The sequence below is a fragment of the Dicentrarchus labrax genome, unplaced genomic scaffold (assembly GCF_905237075.1).
Source record: "Dicentrarchus labrax unplaced genomic scaffold, dlabrax2021, whole genome shotgun sequence".
Classification (NCBI taxonomy): Eukaryota; Metazoa; Chordata; class Actinopteri; family Moronidae; genus Dicentrarchus; species Dicentrarchus labrax.
In genome coordinates this window covers 29,053,339-29,075,396 of record NW_026136714.1, presented here as the reverse complement: position 1 = coordinate 29,075,396, position 22,058 = coordinate 29,053,339, and the positions used below count along the sequence as shown (strand labels likewise).

The 22,058-nt window shown below is 39.3% G+C and overlaps 1 protein-coding gene across 3 annotated transcripts in view; it reads left to right on the top strand.

Annotated features, from left to right (window-relative positions):
- The window catches only part of pdzd2 (PDZ domain containing 2), a 71,920-nt gene that overhangs the window by 32,251 nt on the left and 17,611 nt on the right, over positions 1-22,058 (top strand). For 2 of the 3 annotated variants that reach the window (XM_051422238.1, XM_051422237.1), the window contains exons 5-12: positions 4,898-5,043; positions 6,138-6,270; positions 13,658-13,807; positions 14,319-14,418; positions 15,084-15,232; positions 19,676-19,795; positions 21,074-21,188; positions 21,327-21,400. In XM_051422238.1, coding sequence (XP_051278198.1) covers positions 4,898-5,043; positions 6,138-6,270; positions 13,658-13,807; positions 14,319-14,418; positions 15,084-15,232; positions 19,676-19,795; positions 21,074-21,188; positions 21,327-21,400 — 987 coding nt within the window. The remainder of the gene's footprint in view (positions 1-4,897; positions 5,044-6,137; positions 6,271-13,657; positions 13,808-14,318; positions 14,419-15,083; positions 15,233-19,675; positions 19,796-21,073; positions 21,189-21,326; positions 21,401-22,058) is intronic. The other variant, XM_051422239.1, reaches the window with a different exon arrangement.

Sequence of the window (22,058 nt, the reverse complement as noted above, 5' to 3'; positions counted from 1 at the left end):
CGAGGTGTAAATGCGTTGTCTTTAGCTAACATAAAATAGTTGCTCTAATCTAGAGAGCGAGCAAGTGAGAAGGCTGAAAGAGACACACCTCTGATTAATGCTTAAATGTCTATTCTGTGCCATGAAATCACCAAAGATGTGTTATTCAACAGAACTGTGTGAAAAATTAGAAGGACAACTACACACCAGTACTGCAACACACCAAGACAAGCTGACACAATCTTTTTTATACAAGTAAAGAAATAACTTTTTACATTTGCAGAGTTTACAAGAGAGGACAAATAACTCATAATTTGTTGTAGACAGCGTTTCCCCTAACTCAAAAACTCCCAAAACTCCCACAAGTTTTGTCCAGAAGACAGAGATCAAGTCTCAATGAAGATCATGATAATGCATTGAAAATACCAGGTGTAAATGCAAAGGCAAGATTTGATCATTCATTATCTGGAGAATGTGTCCAGATGTGTCTCTATTACAATTTCAAACAGGTCACTTCTAGGGATGAACCAAAGCATTATCTAATTCTGCAGAGGTTGTTGGATAGTGTACAGAGCTCAGGACTTTGACCCCAGAGATCAGAGATCCTGTCCTCGCATGCAGCTATATTTATACTACTAAAATGCTTGGTTAATATTTAGGAGAGATTTTGGTTTCAGTTTTTCATTTTCAGTTTTTTTCTTCTTTTTTCTGGTTTTAAACAGAAACCTAAAACCAATAGTGATGTTTTAGTTTCCAGGAGTAGATATTGTGAGAAATCAAGTGAAATACATTGACAGTGAACGTTTTCCAGAGATGAGAGAGAAGAGTTTCTATTTCTATATATATTTCTTTGCAATCCTTTTCATCACATCTAATGCCAAGGAAAATAAAATGACGTTGCAGGAAACAAATAACTTTAAAGGTACAGAGATGTACGGTACTGCACAACAAACTGCAACAAACATTTGACTGCCACTAAGTTGCAAATAAGCACACCACATGAAAATGAAATGAAAGTAGACATTCTGCAACAATGTAAATTGGAACATACACAATATATCCTGGCAGAGTATTCCAACATCTAGGAGCATAATAAATGCAGCATTACCAACTGTTGATTTAACTTGAAGCAACGTTCCTTTCTTAGGCCTAAGAAGACAGGCACAACAGATGTACAGTACTGTGGTGAAAGATTTTTCCCACAATGGAAACAGGAAAGTAACAGGTCCCCAATGGGAGATCTTGGAAGTCATGTGATCAATTTGTGTCTTTCTACTCTGACTGACCACCAATAACAGCAGTCTCTGCTGCAGACAGTTGTGGGACATCCAGCTACTTTTTATTTATTTATTAGTATTTATGGCATGATTATTACAGATTTTATCTAAAGACACAGTCAAGACAAGAACTGTATGTAATCTGACTTTCCACTTCCCCCTCCGTAAAGTTACACAGTTGTGCAGCATAATAAGCAGTACAGTTATAAATATGAAGTCTTTCAAAATATATAATCATGTAGTAGTATAGAAGTATAAAGCATATGTCCAAGATCCTGCCCGGAGGGGAGTGTCTTCCAGGGCGGCAGGGGTCGGCCACAATCTTTCCTGTTCACCTCAGAGTCCTGAAGGCGTACAGGTCTGGAAGGGTGCCACATTGCAGCCAGAGGGGAAAGTACACAGCCTTCAGGAGATCTGGTGCTGATGGTCCTCCCCAGTAGTTCTCCTGAGAATAGAAAGAGAGAGAGGCAGACTTAACAATCATCCGCCATCATAATCCAAAAGCATATGCTTCCCCTTCCATCAATTGAGTTGACAAATGCATTTTTAAAAGAGAAGATAAAACTATACGTGACCCATCCCACCCTGCTCATTATGTTCATTATGTGTTTCAACCTCTGCAATCGGGTCTCGTCCACCAAAACAATTTGCTTTAAGAACAGCTTTTTCTCTGCTGCAATAAGAACTCTTAAGAATTATTCATGTCTAACTCTTGCATCTTGTGGTACGTGCAGCTCTTCATTGTTCAACCCCATTGACTTTTATTTAGTGACAGTATGTAGTTAGTGGACAGAGCTTCCGGGTCTGTGAAGTGAAACCATCATAAAAGTGTCTTAAACCTGCATTATTTCTAATAGCAGCAGGGGCAGCTCCATGAGCTACGAGTAGATCTGAGTCTGATTGAGTCTTATGGAGAAATGACCCTACTTCTGATTCGACTTATTAGCTCAGTTAAAAGTTTCCTAATGCATTTATGGTCTCAATCTCTAGTTTCTAGTTTCAGCATGATGTTAATTTAGTAAATTATGGTCCAATTTAGATTGAAACAGAGGATAAAGCAGGGTATGCTTTAGGGTGTGGCTACCTGATAATTGACAGCTCATTCTCAGTGAGTCCGTCCAGCGCAACGGACCAAACTCAGATCAAACTGTCAAACTAGGCAGTGCTGATCAAATATGAATTAAGATTCTGTTACTGTGTTGACTATTTCTCTCATCAAATATTTTCACAAACATATTTTAGTGTGTTGTTTAGCTGTAATATGAGATTGTGTGTGACCAGGGAAGCCAGCATTGTTTCCTGCTACGGACGAGTCAAAACTAAGCGCAGCCAATGCGAGCAGCTCAACAAGTAGTACGTCACCGCTGCTGGTCGCAAAAAAGCAACATGCTATATTGCCAACTCGAGGCATCAAAATGGTACTCCACCAACCACTGGGTGATGTCACAATAGGTTGACACTGGCTTTTATTTGGTGATTATTGAAGGTAGACTGAAGACTAGAGTCCCTACAAACAGTGACAACTAGAGATTAAACTGAGACAGCTGTTTGAACACATGAGTGGACCTCATCTATACGCCAGCTGTATGAAAGGGGCGATAGTTTTACTTCAAGCTTGAATGACTAGTGATGCATTCATCCCATCAGTGTGGTGGTTGATGAATATCATGTTAATAAACTAAAAAGTGTTTCAATAGAGATTGGTGTAGAGCTCTGGAAACCAAAATGATGATGGAAAAAGTCACCACTGAGATTAACAGTCATCATACCACTTCGTCAAATACATAGAAAATGCCTGCAATAATTAACAAAATAAGAATTTCAGTTTCAAGGTTTTACATTTTCGGTTCCCTGGTGCAGGTCCAGCAGCCAGGTGTTCAGTGGTCCGATATGTGTACAGATGTTTGAGAGGATAAATAGGATCACTGCCCTGCAACAACTGGTGTGAGGAAACCAGAGAGAGTGATGGGATAGTGGTTTCACATGTGGGTCAGAGGATTGAGACAGACAACTGGTGCTTCGTCCCAGCACATCAAAGGGATTGTATGAAGAATAATGTCTGTAGCCCTCATGTCGGTGCCCTAGATGGAGATGACCTCTGTTACCTTCTAGGCCCACAAGTTGCTAAAATGATCATGGATGCGGTAGAAAAGTTTTTACAATTCATCATGATTGCATGGCAAACCACCCAGTGGTTATTGAGACATTTCACTCTAAACCACAAATGTTAACCTGGTGGTGGCGCTATTGACAGGGGGGCCAAATTCCCAATTTCCCCAAAGTCATGAATATATATATCAGATTTCATTGCAAGTCAAGATATTTCACTAAAAAAACAACATGAAATCCAGACATGGGATCACCAAAGTCAGTGGGATTCATTCATAAATGGACCATAAATGTCTGTACATACATGTACAACAACACATTGTCACATGTATTCCACTGAGCAGACAAAAAACAGAGTCAATCAAGGCTCAGTAGCAATAAACTGATACAGGCATCTTTAGAAGAATAAAAGTTCTGTCCCTTTCCCATTAGTTACCACATAATAGAGTTGTTCAAGGACACTTCAGCTGATACTTCTGTGAGCATTGAAGGCAAAATCTGAGGCTTTATTTAGAGATTGAATAGATTTCACACTTTGCAGCTTCCTATTGACCCTTCCTAAGCCCCTTTTTGCTCTGTGCTCCAATAACAGTTGAGCAAGCCTCAGTCTGAACCTCAGTGAACTTTCTCCTTTCCTGTATGCCCCCTTTTTTTTTTTTTTTACCAGGGTGGCAAAGTCATGAGCCGCCCTACTCTGCCTCTGATTGGCTAGTGCTCATTGCTTTCAGTGAGTGTCAGGGTGAGCCAATCAGAAACAGAGCAGGTGCTTCTGGGACTCCAGCCTGACTGATATGGGTTTTTTTTAGAGTGATACCAATTCACAGGGAAAAATTCACAGATTATCCACATGCCGATATAGTGGATTTTTTAGCTAAAATTATTTCCGTTATTGCCCGATAATGTATGCTTATCGCTTGAACAGAATTAGTAATGCTTTTTACGCCAAATTCCAACCATATTTTTCAGCCTTTTTTTTGGGTGGCAAGAGTGGAAATTCGTCACCCTCAACATTTATTATTTTTATGGTTTCATAAATAAAGACAGTGGGCATAGAGAACAATTAGATACAAAAACGAATCTCAAATCATTTTTAGGCATTCTTGTTTATTATGCCCACTGGCTTGAAAAAATAGTGCATTTAGCTGCTGTAAATGGGGGGAAAAAAATTACCCAGTGGGAACATGCTCCCAGACCTCCCTAGGTTTGTGCATCTATATTAAAAGACAACCAAATCTGGAAGATGGTTAAAAGATAAAAATGACCCATATATAACTTATATACAGAAAGTTACCTAACCTTTTGCTTACATTTGCTAATTTAAGATGTGTCTATATATGACTCTTGGCACTGTTTAATCCTGCATTCATATGTACTAACAAATTTGCCAAATTTTGACTAAATCAGTTATGGTCAGATTGTTGATATGTTTGTTTTTTTTCAGCTTCATGGTCCTATCATATCACCATGGTATTATATTTAAATCAACCGTGTAATGTTTTGTTTGATGTATGTTTGTTTTTGCTCATTTGTAGCACAGAGAGGGCAACCACATCTGGAAGATGCATATGGTGAAGGGTCAGGAGGGCCTAGGCCTACAGATAACAGGGGGGCGTGGCTCCAAGCGCTCTCCTCACGGCATCATTATAGCGCATGTAGAAGAGGGGGGTGCTATTCACAGGTACATTTAATAAAGTCAGGAAAAATGTTTGCTTTGGTGTTGTGTGTTTGTAGCTAATATTCCATTATCTCTATCCCAGCTCCCTAGTTAATGTTTAAAATACTGTTAAGGTTTACAGTGGAGGCCTCCCCACTAGTGATGAGTGAGTACACCATTATCTATATCTGTATCCATACTCAAAATGGGAGGGATTTAAACTGGAAGTTGTTAATTTAAGCCTGAAATTGATATGGGTTGACAAAACTATTCACAGATAGCCTTATAATGAGCAATGTTTTCGATCACTAGAGTACTATTTACAGATTTTTTTTTTATAAAAGTTGCTATATTTAAGTACAGCTATTGGCACATTTACTCATCTGATACTCGTTCTTGTAAAAAGTAAATTGCCTCTACCGGATACTTGTTTCAGTCAAGCTCAACTCTACTTCCTACTGTACAATAATAATATGTGCTCTGATTGATGGAATTATTAAGTGTTTCAAAAACATTTCTTTAACATAATTGTTTCTTCTCACTGATTCTTTTTTTCCCAAACATTTATTATGAAGGATTTTGCTTTTTCAGTAATTCACTGCTTTATGATCATAACCTTACTATATATGAACTACATATGTTTGTCTACATTTATCTATAACCAACCAGCTGTTCACATTTAGTTGCCTTACAGTAAAGTGAACCTTACATACTGTAGCACATGGTCCTAATTATTTTTCCCTCAGTAAGAAGCTTATGTTTTAAGTCTTATTATTTAGTCTGTTTGCTTTTTGGAAAGTGGAATATCTCAAAACGTGTACAGATTATGATTAAATTTGGTGTAAAGTTTTTAGCGTTGATGCAATATTTTCATACTTAAGCTGCTACACTTCTTTGAATCAGATACATCTGGAAGTTGTGTCACATGATTGTCTCTCTATATTCAGTCCAGAATTATAAAGAATTGAAAAGTGCAGCCTTGATGGAAGTATGCCCTCTCTGAATGCTAGGTCTGATACAATATGTGACAGTTCAGGCACCTGAGGTGGTGGAGATGAGTTCAGCTTTAGTTTGTGATGTACAGTCAGTGTTTGTGTCTCAATGTGTGTATGTTTCAGGGACGGTCGTCTACACGCTGGTGACGAGCTGCTGATGATTAATGGTCAGTCTCTGGTGGGTCTCACTCATCAGGAGGCTGTTGCTATCCTCCGCTCCACTTCTGGTCTCATCCAGCTGGTGGTGGCCAGCAGGGTAAGTGCACATGCACGCACGCACACACACACACAGACACACACACACACACACACACACACACACACACACACACACACACACACACACACAGAGACAAAACTGCTGCCTTTTCAAAATAAATGTCTTTTCCAAACTAGATATTAACAAAGTAGTAAATAACAGCATGAATGAGAGGCCCTGTTCAGACCTGGTATTAACATGCGTCTTGGGGGATCCAAACACAAGTGGACAGCTCTAACTACATCAGTTTACACCTGGCATTAGAATGAGTCTCCACATGCATCTCAAGTGACCACTTGTGATCGGATCTCACTCCCCTGTTCTATGAAAATAAACATGTTCATATTTCGTTTAGCAAAGATCAAATGAGTTGTTTTTATAGGCGCTATGATAAATCACAGAGGTTTAACTGTATTAGTGTAACCAATACATTTTAATTATCAAAGTTTATAATTATCAAAATATAATAGAAAATTATTTTAATTAATATTGAAGTTCCTCAGCGCACCACCCTTATATAAGAGAAATAATAGCCAATAATTGATTGATCGGTCTCATAGTCTCTAAACTATTAATTTAGAAATCGGATTAATAATTAAATTAATAACTTATAATAGTTCTAGTAAAAGGATTTGGAGTTCTGCATGGAAGAGGCTGGTATAACCCACTCTTGTAGGAAATTAAATAGGCCAGCATGTATAAACATAAGCATTTATTAATGAGATATAATAAAAGCTAACAGAGGAAAATACACAATGTAGAATCTAATTTAAAGAAACTAAGTAAGAGGAAATAAATAAATACTAACAACATAACCTGAATAAAAACACATCAGTACAACCTTAACAGTAATTTAACAGTGCTTGCTTAGCCGTTATTTCTGTTAAGTTATCGGAAACTGTCAATGCCTAGTACATTCAATTTTCAATTCAATTAATTTTATTTGTATAGCGCCAATTCATAACAGAAGTTATCTCAGGACACTTTTCAAAATAGAGCACGTATAGACCGTACTTCTTATAACATTATTTACAGAGACCCAACAGTTCCCACAATGAGCAAGCACTTGGCGACGGCGGCAAGGAAAAACTTCCTTTTAAGAGGCAGAAACCTCGGAAAGACCCCAGCTCTAGGTGGGTGGGCGTCTGCCTCGACCAGTTGGGGTGAGAGAGAGAGACAGAGACAGAGAGAGAGATAGATAGAGAGAGACAGAAAGAGAGAGAACACAGGTAACGACAGAAGGACAGAGACAGAGACAAAGGTGCACAGTAGCAACAACTACACTAATAGTAGTGACTGATGGTGATGATGATGAACATGAAGAAGATGATGACGACAATGACAACAACGATGGGGGACAATGAGCAGTGATTATAGTAATAATAGTAACTGTAGTAATAATATAGTGATAATAATAATTAAAGCTGCAAGCAGCGTTGGGCGGGACCTCGCACTCCATGCAACTCGGGGTGTGCTGCGGCCGCGTCACGTGCCGTCGTTACACGTGCAGACCACAACATGAAGATTTCACGTAAATCAGTTCAGAATCGCCACGCAGGGCTTACTTTCTGTTGCCAGAAGGTGGAGCTATCACTATGTCTGAATATTGTCATGTAGACGAGTTCAAGTCAAACACATGAAGTTTCATTGAGATTGGACCATGTACACTCAAGTTGTGAGGACGTGTTACAGAATATGTGACGTTTAGTGGACATGAGTTTATCATGTTAGTTATGAGTACTATCTGTTTCATGGCCAATCGGCGGAATTCAACACGTCATCATGGGCAGGCGTTTCGATATATACAGTCACAAATAGCACAACTTTTGATCAGCAGTATTTTTTTACTTTATTGACCAATTTTGAAGTTGATCCGATAAATTCCCTAGTAGGAGTTTGTTCAAATACAATGAAAAAAAACGCTGAAAGTGCGAAGTGCCAGAAATGGCACCACAGTTTGACATTCAGTTCAACCTAATCAAATTTGATGGCGCGCCATGGACACGCCCTTCAACGTACGTGTACAAATAGCACAAATTTTAATCAGCACTATACTGTAACTGTACTGACCAATTTTGAAGCAGAGCCGATGAATTCCCTAGGGGGAGTTCGTTAAAATACAACACGAAAAATCAAAGAAAAAGGCTGCAAAATTCAACGTGGCCAACTTTGACGGCACGCAATACCATAATAGTTTTTTTTTATTTTAATTTTTTATTATAAATTATAAAAATTCTTTAATTTTCTCAAAAAAAAACAAAAAAAAAAAAAAAAAAAAAAATTAAAGCCAACTTTGACGGCACGCTACCGACAAGCCCTTCAACGTACATGCACAAATAGCACAACTTTTAATTAGCACCTTTTTTTGACTGAACTGACCAATTTTGAAGTAGATCCGATCGTTCAAATACAACCCAAAAAATCACCGAAAAAGGCTGCAAAATTCAACGTGGCCAACTTTGACGGCACGCCACGGACACGCCCTTTAATGTACATGCACAAATAGCAAAACTTTTAATCAGCACCATTTTTTGACTGTACTGACCAATTTTAAAGTAGATCTGATAAATTCCCTAGGAGGAGTTTGTTCAAATACAACGCGAAAAGGTCGCCGAAAGTGAAAATCAAAATCAAAATGTCCGACTTCCCATGGGGTTTGGGGTATGGGTCCAAGAGGCTTTTTTTTAGGTCTCAGAACGTTGCACTTGCCTACTAAGTTTCGTACATATCGGTGAAACGTGGCGCCGGGGCTGCTTTTTTTTATCCTGTAGGGGGATAAGCATCGTACCAAGTTTCATTTAAATCACATGTGCCAATGCGGAGATATAAACTTCTTCATTTTAAAGAGCACTACCTAGTGGTGATGGCCTGAAATTGTGCACGATGCCTAAGGAAGACATGAGGAACTATGGACCCAAGCTTGGTGTCAATCGGACATACCAATGTGGAGAAATGGTCCACTTCCTTTTTGACAAAAAATCCACAGGAAGTGCTAATTTTATTACGTGCTCATTTTTTGAAATATCAAAATTCTTTGAATTACTTTTTTATAAGGACAGTCCCCAGGTGCTACGTGAAAAATGTTGTGCGAATCGGACAAAGCACATAGGAGGAACATGAAAAAGTAGTTTATGGAAATTTTGCGCTCTAGAAAAAACAAATTATAGGTGAAAGTGGGCGAGGGGAGATATGGGGGAGATCCAGCTCCATTTACCGAACGTGGGGATATAAGGTTTTTGTATGTGCGACAAACTATGCAGAAGTTATTAGCCTAAATGTATTTGTTATGATAGTAGTGCCACCTAGTGGCCAACCCAAAAGCGATGGATAGAATATCCCCATTTTCACCAGGCCTGACAAGTTTGCCAAATAAAATTGACTTTTCGTATATGTTCAGGGGGGCAAAAATGCAGTCAAAGGGGGCTAAAAATGATAATAGGTAAGAAGAAGAAACATAGCAAATACAATAGGGACCTCCAGCAGTCGCTGGCTTGGTCCCTAATAATAACAATTAAAGCTGCAAGCAGTGATGAACGGGATCTCGGGATCTGTCGGGGCGTGCTGCGGCTGCGTCACGTGCCGTCGGGGTGTGCTGCGGCCACGTCACGTGCCGTCGTAACAAGTGCGGACCACAACATGAAAATGTCACGTAAATCAGCTCAAAATTGCCACGCAGCACTTACTTCCTGTTGCCACTAGGTGGCGCTATCACTATGTGTTCAGGGCGGGACTCTTATCAGACATGTGAAGTTTCGTTGCAGTTGGATCATGTATGCAGAAGTTATGACGAATCCCTCTTTTTATGGCGAAGGATCGAAATTGGATGCCACGGGACACCACACCACGGGCAGGAGGTTTGACAAAAGCACAACTTTTAATGGTGAATGTGTTTAGATGGCTGTGTCCAAATCTGAAGTCGGTCCAATAAATGCCCTAGGAGGAGTTTGTTCAAATACAACGTGTGTAAATGGCCACAAAATCCAAAATGGCCGACTTCCTGTTGGGTTTGAGGTATGGGTCCAAGAGACTTTTTTGCTTCTTTTATCATGATACACATGCGTGGCAATTTTCATACATGTCAGTCATACGTGTCTTGGGGGCTGACTCTGGGGGGCGTGGCTAAGCCATTTTGCGACGCCCATCCACGGGACCAAGACAATACCTCGGCGTTCGGAACCACCGAGGGCTGTGCAAAGTTTCATGAGTTTTCAGGCATGTTTAGACCCCCCAAAAATGTTAATTTTTTTGATTTTCGCCGCGTCGCCATGGAAACATGGTTCCATGCAAATTCTTAAGATTCATAATATGTGATCCTCATCCTCCTAAGGAACTTCTCACATAATTTCAGCTGGATCTGGTCAATATGCTTGAAGATATAAATAAAAGTACAAAAAATAAATTTCCTTTCACCACTAGGTGGTGCTCTCACTATTACTGAATATTATCACATAGGCATGTTCAGGGCAGGACTCTTATCAGACAAGTGAAGTTTGGAGCCGATTGGACAATGTACACTCAAGTTATAGCAAATTCGTGTTTTGTGGCGGTACATCAAAATTTCCCGCCACGCCAAAGACACGCCCACTCACCGCAGTCATCACATATCAACAATGTGTTTTGCATTTTATAAGTACATTTCTGGATCTGATCATCCTGCTAGGAGTAGAATATGAAAATATAAAACGTGATACTTCCTGTTGCCACTAGGTGGCGCTCTCACTATTACTGAACGTTATCACATAGACATGTTCAGGGCGGGACTCTCATCAAATGTGAAGTTTTGTTGCGATCGGATCATGTACGCAGAAGTTATGACAAATCCCTCATTCATGGCGAAGGTTCGAAATATAATAGGCTAGGTTCAGAGAACGCAGTGTTCTAGAGGGTACTATGAGCTCTTTAAGATATGAAGGGGCCTGACCATGAAGAGCTTTATAGGTGAGGAGGAGGATTTTAAATTCTATTCTAAATTTTATAGGGAGCCAGTGCAGAGAAGCTAGTACAGGAGAGATGTGATCTCTTTTTCTAGTTCCTGTCAGTACTCGTGCTGCAGCGTTCTGAATTAATTGTAGCTTCTTAATGGACTTATTGGGGCAGCCTGATAATAAGGAGTTGCAGTAATCCAGCCTAGAAGTAACAAATGCATGGATTAGTTTTTCTGCATCTGTCTGTGACAGGATGTGTCTAATTTTTGTAATATTACGTAAATGAAAGAAGGCAGTCCTAGAGGTTTGCTTTAATTAAATGACAAATCCTGATCAAAGATAACTCCAAGATTCCTGACAGTGGTGCTAGAGGCCAAGGTAATGCCATCTAGAGTAACTATATCTTTAGACAGTGAGTCTCTGAGGTTTTTGGGTACAAGAATTTCGTTTTTTTCTGAGTTTAACATCAGAAAATTGCAGCTTATCCAGGATTTTCAGGAAAATCCTCAAATAAACTATTGTTATGTAAAAAGTCACACAACTCTTTGGCGACTACTTTCTCCAGAATCTTAGAGAGGAAGGGGAGGTTAGAAATCGGTCTATAGTTGGCTAAAAACCCTGGGTCAAGAGTGGGCTTTTTAAGAAGGGGTTTAATTACAGCTACTTTAAAGGACTGTGGTACATATCCTGATAATAAAGAAATATTAATTATATCCAGTAAAGAAGTGCCAATTAAGGGAACAACTTCTTTAAGCAGCCTAGTTGGGATCGGGTCTAATAGACAGGTTGATGGCTTTGTTGAAGAAATTATTGAAGTTAACTGATGAAGATTGATAGCAGATAAACATTCTAAACATATATCTGAGTTTACATTAGTTAAAGTTCCTGAACTTGGAGAGCCAGTGATGGCTGTTGAGGGCATTTCGTAATTAATTTTCTCTCTAATAGTAATAATTTTATCATAAAAGAAGCTCATGAAATCATTGCTACTTAAGGTTATGGGGATATGTGGCTCAATAAAGCTGTGACTCTCTGTCAGCCTGGCTACAGTGCTGAAGAGGAACCTAGGGTTATTCTTATTTTCTTCTATTAGTGCTGAGTAATAGGCTCCTCTGGCATTACGGAGGGCCTTTCTATACATTTTAAGATTATCTTGTCAAATTGAGTGATGTTCTAATAATTTGGAAGAGCGCCATTTCCTTTCAGATTTCCTTGTTTTTTGCTTTAACTGGCGGGTTTGGTGGTTGTACCACGGTGCTTATCTCCTATGATTTCCTTTTTATAGGGGCAATAGAATCTAATGTTGATCGTAGTGAGCCTGCAGCACTATTAACAAGATTATCAATGTCAGAGGGACTAAAGTTGTTATAGGACTCTGTTATATTCAGACATGGCATTGAATTAAATACTGATGGAATCTCCTCCTTAAATTTAGCTACAGCACTGTCAGATAGACATCTGCTGTAGGAAGTTTTGCCTAATGGCTTATAATCTAATAATATGTCATAATCTGATATTAATTCATTCACTAGAACTGCTTTAGAGGACAGAGACCTGATATTTAACAGTCCACATTTCATTCTTTTATTTTGTGCTACTGAGGAGTTTGTTTTAATTTTTATTAGGTTTTTATGTTTAATTCTTCTTGTTTTTATTTCTTTAAATAATTTAGGTGGTCGGGGGACAGACAGAGTCTCTATGGGGTTTTGGGTGGGTGACTGCTCTAATGGAAGTGCAGAGAAGTGTGTAAGACAGCAGCTCTGCATCCTGGTCCCAACTCTGGATTGTCAGGTTTTAGAAATAAACTTAGTCATAGTAGTGCAGTGCCCATAGGAAGTATGTATTGCTATAGAAAATGGGAGGTTAAGTAGCTTTTTCATGGATGGCCAAATGAGGTTGTGTTTGAAGGTGGGACGTCAGGGACATTTAGGTTTGTTGTGAAATGTGTAGATTGATAACTATTGTTTTTTCATATAATTTGTCTTTTAGCAAGGACACTGTAGGGAGATGAACCCCATTCCACTAATGTGAAAGTACCACACCTCATGGTCAGCACATATAAATTCTGAAAGAAGAAAGTGAACTACATCTGAAATGGGATGAAACCTGGCAGCATAAACAGACTAACTTGTAGCATAGCCTAGTAAATGAACTGGGCAGGACATATTATTTAGCCCTGTAATTTTAGCCCAAATATAATCAAAATAAACAGCGTGTTTCTTTGTACGGTCTTTCAGTTCGGCCCAGGACACTTTCACACTAAAAAAGATATGTGGTCAAATGCAGTGCAAATGCAATGAGTATTCTGATCACAATCCACTTGTAATTTGATCTCCCAGGACACATGTTAATACCAGGTGTCAACTGGCTGTAAAATGGTTAGAGTAAAACGAAGCCAAGAATCATAATGCATGTGAAAGAAAAGAGCCATAAAAAAGAATATCTTCCTGTCCCCACAGGAGGAGTCATATGTGGTTTTGGAGCGCTTCCCTTCTACCAGTCTGCCAGACCTAGTCAGCACCTGCAATTCCTCGTCCTCCCTCTCTCAGACTGCTCCCCTCTGCTCATCCCAGACCTCCAACTGCAGCACCAGTACCAACCCCTATGCGGTACACAAAGATAATATGTAGTATTGGTCCATGTGTCTGTTTGTGTGTGTGAGGAGTTTGTCTTTGTACCACTTAAATTAATCTACTCCAATCTACAGCAGCAGCCTGTGTCATGAGGCAGAATTAGTGGCCAACTGGAGGGTAGTTAGTTAAGATTGTGGTGTCAGCAGTTGTGGTCTAGCTCCTTCCGGATGCATGTGGGTCTGACCACGTCTTTACTTCCACTAGAACACCTCCAGGTTACCTCCAGATGGATGCATCATGATCACATACCTGGATCCCCTCAACTGATTCAATACAACAGAGCAGCAACAAAGTGTTTACCTGGCAATACACAATATATTATGTATATTACAGCATTTAAACAGGCCTTGCTGAAAGTGGATGAGAAAGAAAACCTCCTGTACTATTTATGAAAATGAATGAAATAAGTTTTAATACCAGATATCAGACAGTCCGTAGTTGTTTAAGAAGAGATGAACTGCAAATATGTGTGTTTTTGTCCTTACAGTTGACTAACCTGGATAAACTAGAAAAACAAAGTCAGGGGGGGGGGCCCAAAGGATCATGCTGCAGCCCCACACCCACCAAGCTCTGCAGCCGAAACCAGGGTTAGTACTTCGCAGAAATAGCTTGTTCATTTACACCAGAATGTTTTTGTTTTTAGATTTATTTATTATTTAGACTATGCATCTATTCCTGGCATGCACCATAACCTGTTTAACAGTGAAGTCATTGGTACATACAAATACAAAAACTTTTACTGTCCACAATGTGGAAATCAAAGACATTTAATAAAAATACAACTCACAAAACATAAAAACATGCATAAAAGTACAAATCACGATACACAAGTCTACACTACACATAACATGACATTAACATATTGTGCAAAAAACTGCAGCAAAGTCCTGTATCTGTATCCTAGTCTATAGTATCCTACTTTCATTTATCACCTCTTGTACACAGTTTCCAGAATATTTTAGCTCACTGCAAAATCAAGTGCAGGCGTTCTTAAAAATGTGGTCAGTATTTTCCTTGAAGGTGAGACTGCTGTTGATGTGTGTTTAAAATCATCAACTATCTCAACATTTTGCACATTAATCATTATTAGCTGCATTAAATCTTTGGTGTTTTGTATGATGAGCTCTTTTGTCTTACTGACTTAAAAACAATACCATAAAAATTGTATGCATGAGTATGTGTTATTTGAAGTTATTTAGAAAAATCACTACTTCTGTTCGGAGGAATGAAATGATTCTTATTTTTGGCTCAGGGGGGAGCAGTCGTCTGGAGTCAGTGGGTGAGGATGATGAGCTATTTGTGGAGAACGATGTGAGCAGCTGTGAAGTGGCGGAGAAGCCTCCACCTGGCCTACGTAAACACTCCTTACCTCAACAGCTAGATACTGCTGGGGTGAGACAGGTCAGTGAATGCCTTACCTGATTTTTAATCAAGGAGCAAACACATGTACATTGTACCCTGAATTATTTATTTTTAAATAATATCGGAGAAAGATGAGTCAGGCTTCAAACTTAAATAAATAGATAAATAGTTCCAGGAAATATGGAGGCCCGGAAACTAAACTCTGGAACAAAAGTCCCTGTCCTCTGCATCCTGTTTGTTGTTCCATCACATCTGAAGAACCGTGAAGATGAATCAAATTAGTCAGATAACAGATTTCACACATGACGAAACAACAACAGTCACCCAGTTGTTCTTGTGGCATAATTAATGAAGAGGTGGAAAATGAGACTGGAAATACTGTAGTTTTTATCACATACCATACACATTGTTGTTGATAAATTGTAGGAAACCGGTTAATAACATAAAAAAACAAATGCCACAGTTGTTTCTGGTTTGTTCCAAATCCGGTATATACCAGCTTTGGTGAACATTAATTTCCAAAAATGGACAGAGCAAAAAATTGACTTCCTATTTACCCACAACTCAACATCGGACAGATTGTATTAGGGGGGCTTTTTGTTAAGGCTGGACTGTTCCCTTCCCATCCATAATTTATAGCCATTAATCCTTTAGAATATTAGTTTTAAGTGGCAAAATGAGGCACTTTATTTGGTCAGGATAAAATACAAGATGCTAAAAGGACAGAAAAGTTTGGTCCACCAAAAGATAGAGTTGGGTACCGAAACAGGCTGCCAATGTTGCACTGATTCCTATATGAACAGTATCTACCAGACTGAATCGCAACGCAGATGTTGGTGTCTTGTTTCGGTATGTCGAAGAAGAATCATTCAAGTCCAGTTCAGGTTTGCTGTGGTGATGTGAGTTTAATAAAGTATGCCGGCGATCTGAGTCAGTAGGCTGACCCAGAGCAAATTAAATTAGGTACTTTTATACATAGACCAATGATCAGATCAGACCGAATGTGATTACCAATGGAGACAAAGGGCAGGAAAGGTAGGTGTAGGGGTTTGGTCAAGGGGGAAGGAGACAGCAAGAAATACACAATTAGTATTCTATTCTATATCTATTGGTCTAGAGTTGCTCTCTGGTGTGGACGTTAAAGGCAACAGAGACATCACTGCATGTGTGCCGTCATTAGTTAACATTACGGCAACTCTCTCTCTCCACATGGCTCTGGCAGCACCCACCTACCATTAGCTAGTACCTAACATTAGCAAATATTTCTGCAAAATAATTGCTGTAGAATAAAAACTCAAAATGTATGTTGCTGTTATTACTACTGAAACTGTTATCTGTGTTAATTTAATGTAGTTGGGTTTTATGTGAATTTGTTGTGTAAATTCTATAAGTGTTTTGTATTTATTTATATAAATATATTTAAGTATACTTTAAACTGTTTATACTTTAAGTAGTTAATATATTATATATTATTATTATATTATGTCAACTTCAAATTTGCTGTTTTTTAATGTCGTCGACCGTGATTTTGTGAGGTTCAGGCACTGGTTATGCACCATTTTAAAGCATAAGGAAACAAGCTCTGGAAATGTCAAGCATTTGATTTGTGACAGTGTCCTTTAGAGAAACCCAGTTTCCCCACACAGAGATATTCCAAATGGCCAATTTTTTCTGGTGAATGTACATGTGACAAACCTTCCCAAATGTACATATCTGTTTGGAATAACTTTGTATGGAGTTGCTGGGTTTCCCATTTGGACAGAACAGATTTACAAGTAGCTCCATCTGGGTTAAAGCAGGCTTTTCTTGGCTCATTTAACCCTCGAGGCACCTTGGGGGACCAAACGTGTACACGTGTTGTTTGATTCACAATATATCAGTCAGTTTAAAGGCTAATTGTATGAAACTTGGCCAGGATTTGTTTTTTATTATTATTTTTAAAATTCCATGATCCCCTCTATTGTAAGGTGTATAGGATAGGAGATTTGCACCTTTACCTCCAACCTTTCACCTCGGGCCCGACTTGGACACATTGACTCCCATTATAACCACATGTTTTTGATATACTGTAATCTTGACATATTATAATGCTTTTCCCATGAATACCTTAATCTAAGCCACTACCTTCAAAATACAGGGAAAACAGGTTTTAGGTGTGATGACCCCCCCCCAAACCACCAGGGGCCACAGAGCTTCATCACATAAAGTTTCAATGGAGGCCTAGTTCTCTTACCTTGCAAAATGCATGGCAATAAAAAAACTTAACACCATAAAAATGGTCTTGGTATGTTGGGAGAGATATAAAAGAGAGTGTGTGTGTGTGTGTGTGTGTGTGTGTGTGTGTGTGGAGAGAGAGAGAGAGAGAGAGAGAGAGAGAGAGAGAGAGAGAGAGAGAGAGAGAGAGAGAGAGAGAGAGAGAGAGAGAAATTCGAATCAAAGGCCAAATGAGCTGTTTATGTTTTTTCTTGATCAAGAGAGGCCTCCTCTCTTCTATTGGATGCTTGGTATAGGCTGTTTATGCAGGTGCATGTTAGAAGTGTGTGAGAATAGTTGGAATGATAAATGGTTAATGGATCTGTTCTTGTATAGCGCCTTCCTAGTCTTCAGACCATTCAAAGCGCTTTTACCCTCCTGAGACCTGAGCTTTTGGATTAGTAGGACCTGATAGACATAAAAAAAAAAAGCATTGTTTTTGAACAATTTGTAGTTTTCACAAAAAAGTTTGTCCTCATATGAGGAAATCAAGACTTTTTTCTACTATAAAACTATGTTTCCCTGTGTCCTCATATGGGGGATATGAGGACGCAGGGTTGCAGGAGGCTATACTACAGCCAGGTTCCTGCCAGTGCCCTGCAGCTAAGTGGAGGAAGAGGAGGAGGAGGAATTAGAGTTAGAGGCAATGGAGGATGACACCGCTCTATGGAGACCAAAAAAATGGGGAAATCTTATGGTCCCCCACACATGGAGAGTCCCTGCCATTTGCCCAGAGGACCGTCTGCAGCCAGCCTGGTCCTACAAGCCCGAAGCCAGGTCCATGGTCAGGAGGAGGAAGAGGAGGAGGAGGAGGAGCCACAGCCAAGGCCCTCCAGAAAGCAGAGGCAGTGTGTCTTATGCCCACAGTGCAGAAGGGTTTGGACAAAAGTGCGCCAAATGTGGAGCACATGCATGTAAAATGCACCTCAAATCAGTGGTTTATGCCTTGATTGTGAACACAGGCAAAAGACAATACACATGACATCTTATGACAAAAAGGGCATAATAACATAAAAAATATTTTAAAAAAATTTAAAAACTTTATATCTTTGGTTAGGTCTGAAGTTGTTGAAAAGATTTGATGCGGTGAAAGTGAGTTTTTTTTTATATATATATATATATATTTAAAAATATATATATTTTTGTGACACTTTTATGAGGGACCATTTTGGGTCCCCAGGTTCAAACTTGTATGTTCATTTTAAAGGTGCCTAAAGGGTTAAAGAAATATGCTCCATCTGGACGAATAACTGCAGATCTGGACTCAATTGAGACAATGGACAAAAATGGGTCTATGTTGGAACGCTGTCCCTTATGTACAAAAAGGCTTCCCACTGTAGTTGAAGAATAACGGTGGCTAAATGACCCATCAGTGTGGTCGACCCCCAAGTCAACAGAAATTGTCCCAAACATAGAAATGGCAATCTCGGTATTGCCATTGTACACCACAATGACACTGCAGTGACTTCCTGAAAATGGCACAGCCGACATTCAGGAAATAATGCCCTACCACCTGACCTAAACAACTGTCAAGGAACACAAGCACAGAATGTGAAGCAGCCCCAGGTGCTATGGGCTTATCAGTAATCATGTTCCAAGTCACATACTGCATCTAGCTCTTCAGTCTGCAGCACCAACACTGTATAGCACATTGTGGTATCTGAATGAATTTCTGATGAGCAGTTGGAAGAATCAGCATGTGAATGGATGAATGTGCCATGTAGTGTAAAGTGCTTTGAGTGGTCTGAAGACAAGAAAGGTGCCATATAAGTGCAGTCCATTTACCATTTATCATGTAATCTGAGATATTACATTCAAAAGTAGGCTACACGAAACAACATAGGTACATGTGAAGACATCAATGTCAAGGAGAGCTGCACTAAATGCTATGCTAATGAGAGGTTTGCAAAGGAAGTAAAATAGAAACAGGACAGAATCACAGCCTCTTCCTGGCTGTGTGGGTGACACAGGCTTAAGTCATCAAGATACCTAAATTTTTCACCAGCAGCTACAATATCGAACCTTAATGAGATGGCAATACAGGAAAAACAGGAAAACACAAATGTTATCCTAAAGTACGAAAGGGAATAATGGAAATGTGCCTTTAAAATAAACTAGAACTCAGTGAAGAGAAAGGAAAAATTTCATCACATTAATAACTGTGTTGTTTATACAAGATTCAACTGTCTGACTGTTTTTTTTTTCTTTTCATATTCATCTCCCTTTTAGGAATATCAGATAATTAAGAAATCAGCCCGCTCCCTGAGCACCGTTCAAGTGGAGTCTCCATGGCGACTGGCACAGCCGTCCATTATCTCCAGTATAGTGCTGATGAAAGGCCAGGGCAAGGTGAGTGCACTCCTTTGACATGTACTCATGAATAAAGCTCAGAGAATGTACTGTGAATATGTGTACGTAAGCACACAATAACAGATGCGTCCTCCACCATTATACTATAGCCAAAACAAGGTTGATACTGTCATTCCTTTATTATGCACACTTATAGTGTTTTCCCACCAAATTAGTTCTGGTTTTCGAATTGATTGCGTTCAAGATTATTTGAACCTTGGTGCTATCTAGCAAACCAGCCCGCATTTTCACCAGTTTTGTGATCAGACAACTTGGTTGGGAACCCACTTTTGGTGTTCCAAATGGTAAATGGTAAATGGACCTGTACAGCACCTTTCTAGTCTTCCGACCACTCAAAGCACTTTTAAACTACGTGCCACATTCACCCTTTCACATACATTCAAACAGTGATGGCAAAGTCCATCGAACAGAAACTAACATTCATACATATTCACACACCGATGCACGGCATCAGGAGCAATTTGGGGTTCAGTATCTTGCTCAAGGATACTTTGACATGTGGCACCAGGAGCCGGGGATCGAATCCACAACCTTCTGATTAAGGAATGACCCGCTCTGCCTCTGAGCCACAGCCGCCCCTAACCAATCTAGTTTTGGTCAAAATGCTCCAAATGGTTCAAAACTAGGTGCACAAACCGTAATGGAGCTGGTTCCCTGTTGGTGTTTAGGGTTAAGGCCCTATTAGTGTACCATATACAAAACTGTAGCAAAGCTGTTGCTAATATACACCAATCAGCCATAACAAATTTTAGCACTGACCGGTTAAGTGAATAACTGGTTATCATAGGATTAATATGTGGGACATATTTGACAGAAACTGAACATTTTGTCCTAAAAGTTGATGTGTTAGAAGCAGAAAAAATTGGCAGCGTGAGGATTTGAGTGACTTTGACAATGTCCAAATTGTGATGGCTAGACGACTGGGTCAGAGCATCTCCAAAACTGCAGTGCTTGTGGGGTGTTCCTGGTCTGTAGTGGTCAATACCTTTTAAAAGTGGTCCAAAGAAGGAAAAGCACTGACACAGTGCATCACAGGTTGTTGGTATGGGGCTGCATAACAGTATGAACATAATGTTATAGCTGATTGATATATTCTTTAGTGGCATTTCTGCTTTTATTAGATAATTAGATTAAACTAATTTGCTTCACCACCATCAAACAATACTAATATGTTTAGAAAAAATCAAAAACAATGAACACTGATTGCTGTGTCTTTGCTAATCCTGTCTGACATTCATTGAGATCTAACTTTTATAGGGCCTGGGATTTAGTATTGTTGGTGGACAGGACTCAGCACGTGGTCAAATGGGGATTTTTGTCAAAACTATTTTCCCTCATGGAGCTGCAGCAGCTGATGGACGACTGAAAGAGGGTAACCATTCCTTTTCATTCTGCTCTACTGGATTGAGAGAGTATATACTGTAGGAAAGTAAAATGCATATTATGAGAGGAACAGTGATCTTCATTTAAACTTGTGCTAAACAGTCTAATTGTATGCTTCCCTGTGTAGGAGATGAGATTCTGGAAGTGAATGGGGAGTCTCTCCAAGGTCTCACACACCAACAGGCCATCCAGACCTTCAAGGTGGACTGCATGTGCACAATGGGTTCTGTCTAAACAATGTTGTTACAAACAGTTAAATCACACATGGAAAGCTGGAGAAATTCACCTCTACAATATAGAATTTTGAGCTTTTACATTTTTTTAAATGTTTGTCACAAAATATGGTTTTATGTCCTTTTATGCTCACAGTGCTCCCATTTTTAGGTAAAGAGATCAAGGACTTGTTAAAAAGCAGAAAAGAACTCTTTTAATTTATACTTCCATAAAGGTTGCATATATAAAATTAATTTGCCACTAGATGTCACACTAGAGCACCAATTGAATTCAATTTTATTTGTATAGCACCAATTGATAACAGAAGTTATCTCAGGACACTAGAAAGAAAGAAAGAAAGAAAGATTCACTGGGCGTAATGGGATTTTATTGACAAAACCAGTTGTTTTACCTAGCAGATAATCATAAAACACAATTCAGACTGGACAGAAACAAAATGCAACTCACTTAAACTTGGTCAGAGTACACCCGTAATTCACAGAGTTAGAAGAGTTTGTTAAAGTACGTCCACTAAAAGTACTTTCTTTTGCCCCTAACAGACTCAGATTGTCATTCTAAGTGTCTGACAACATTATGTAAAACGTCCCAACAGAGATAGACCTTTTGTTTAACCAGAAATCTAATA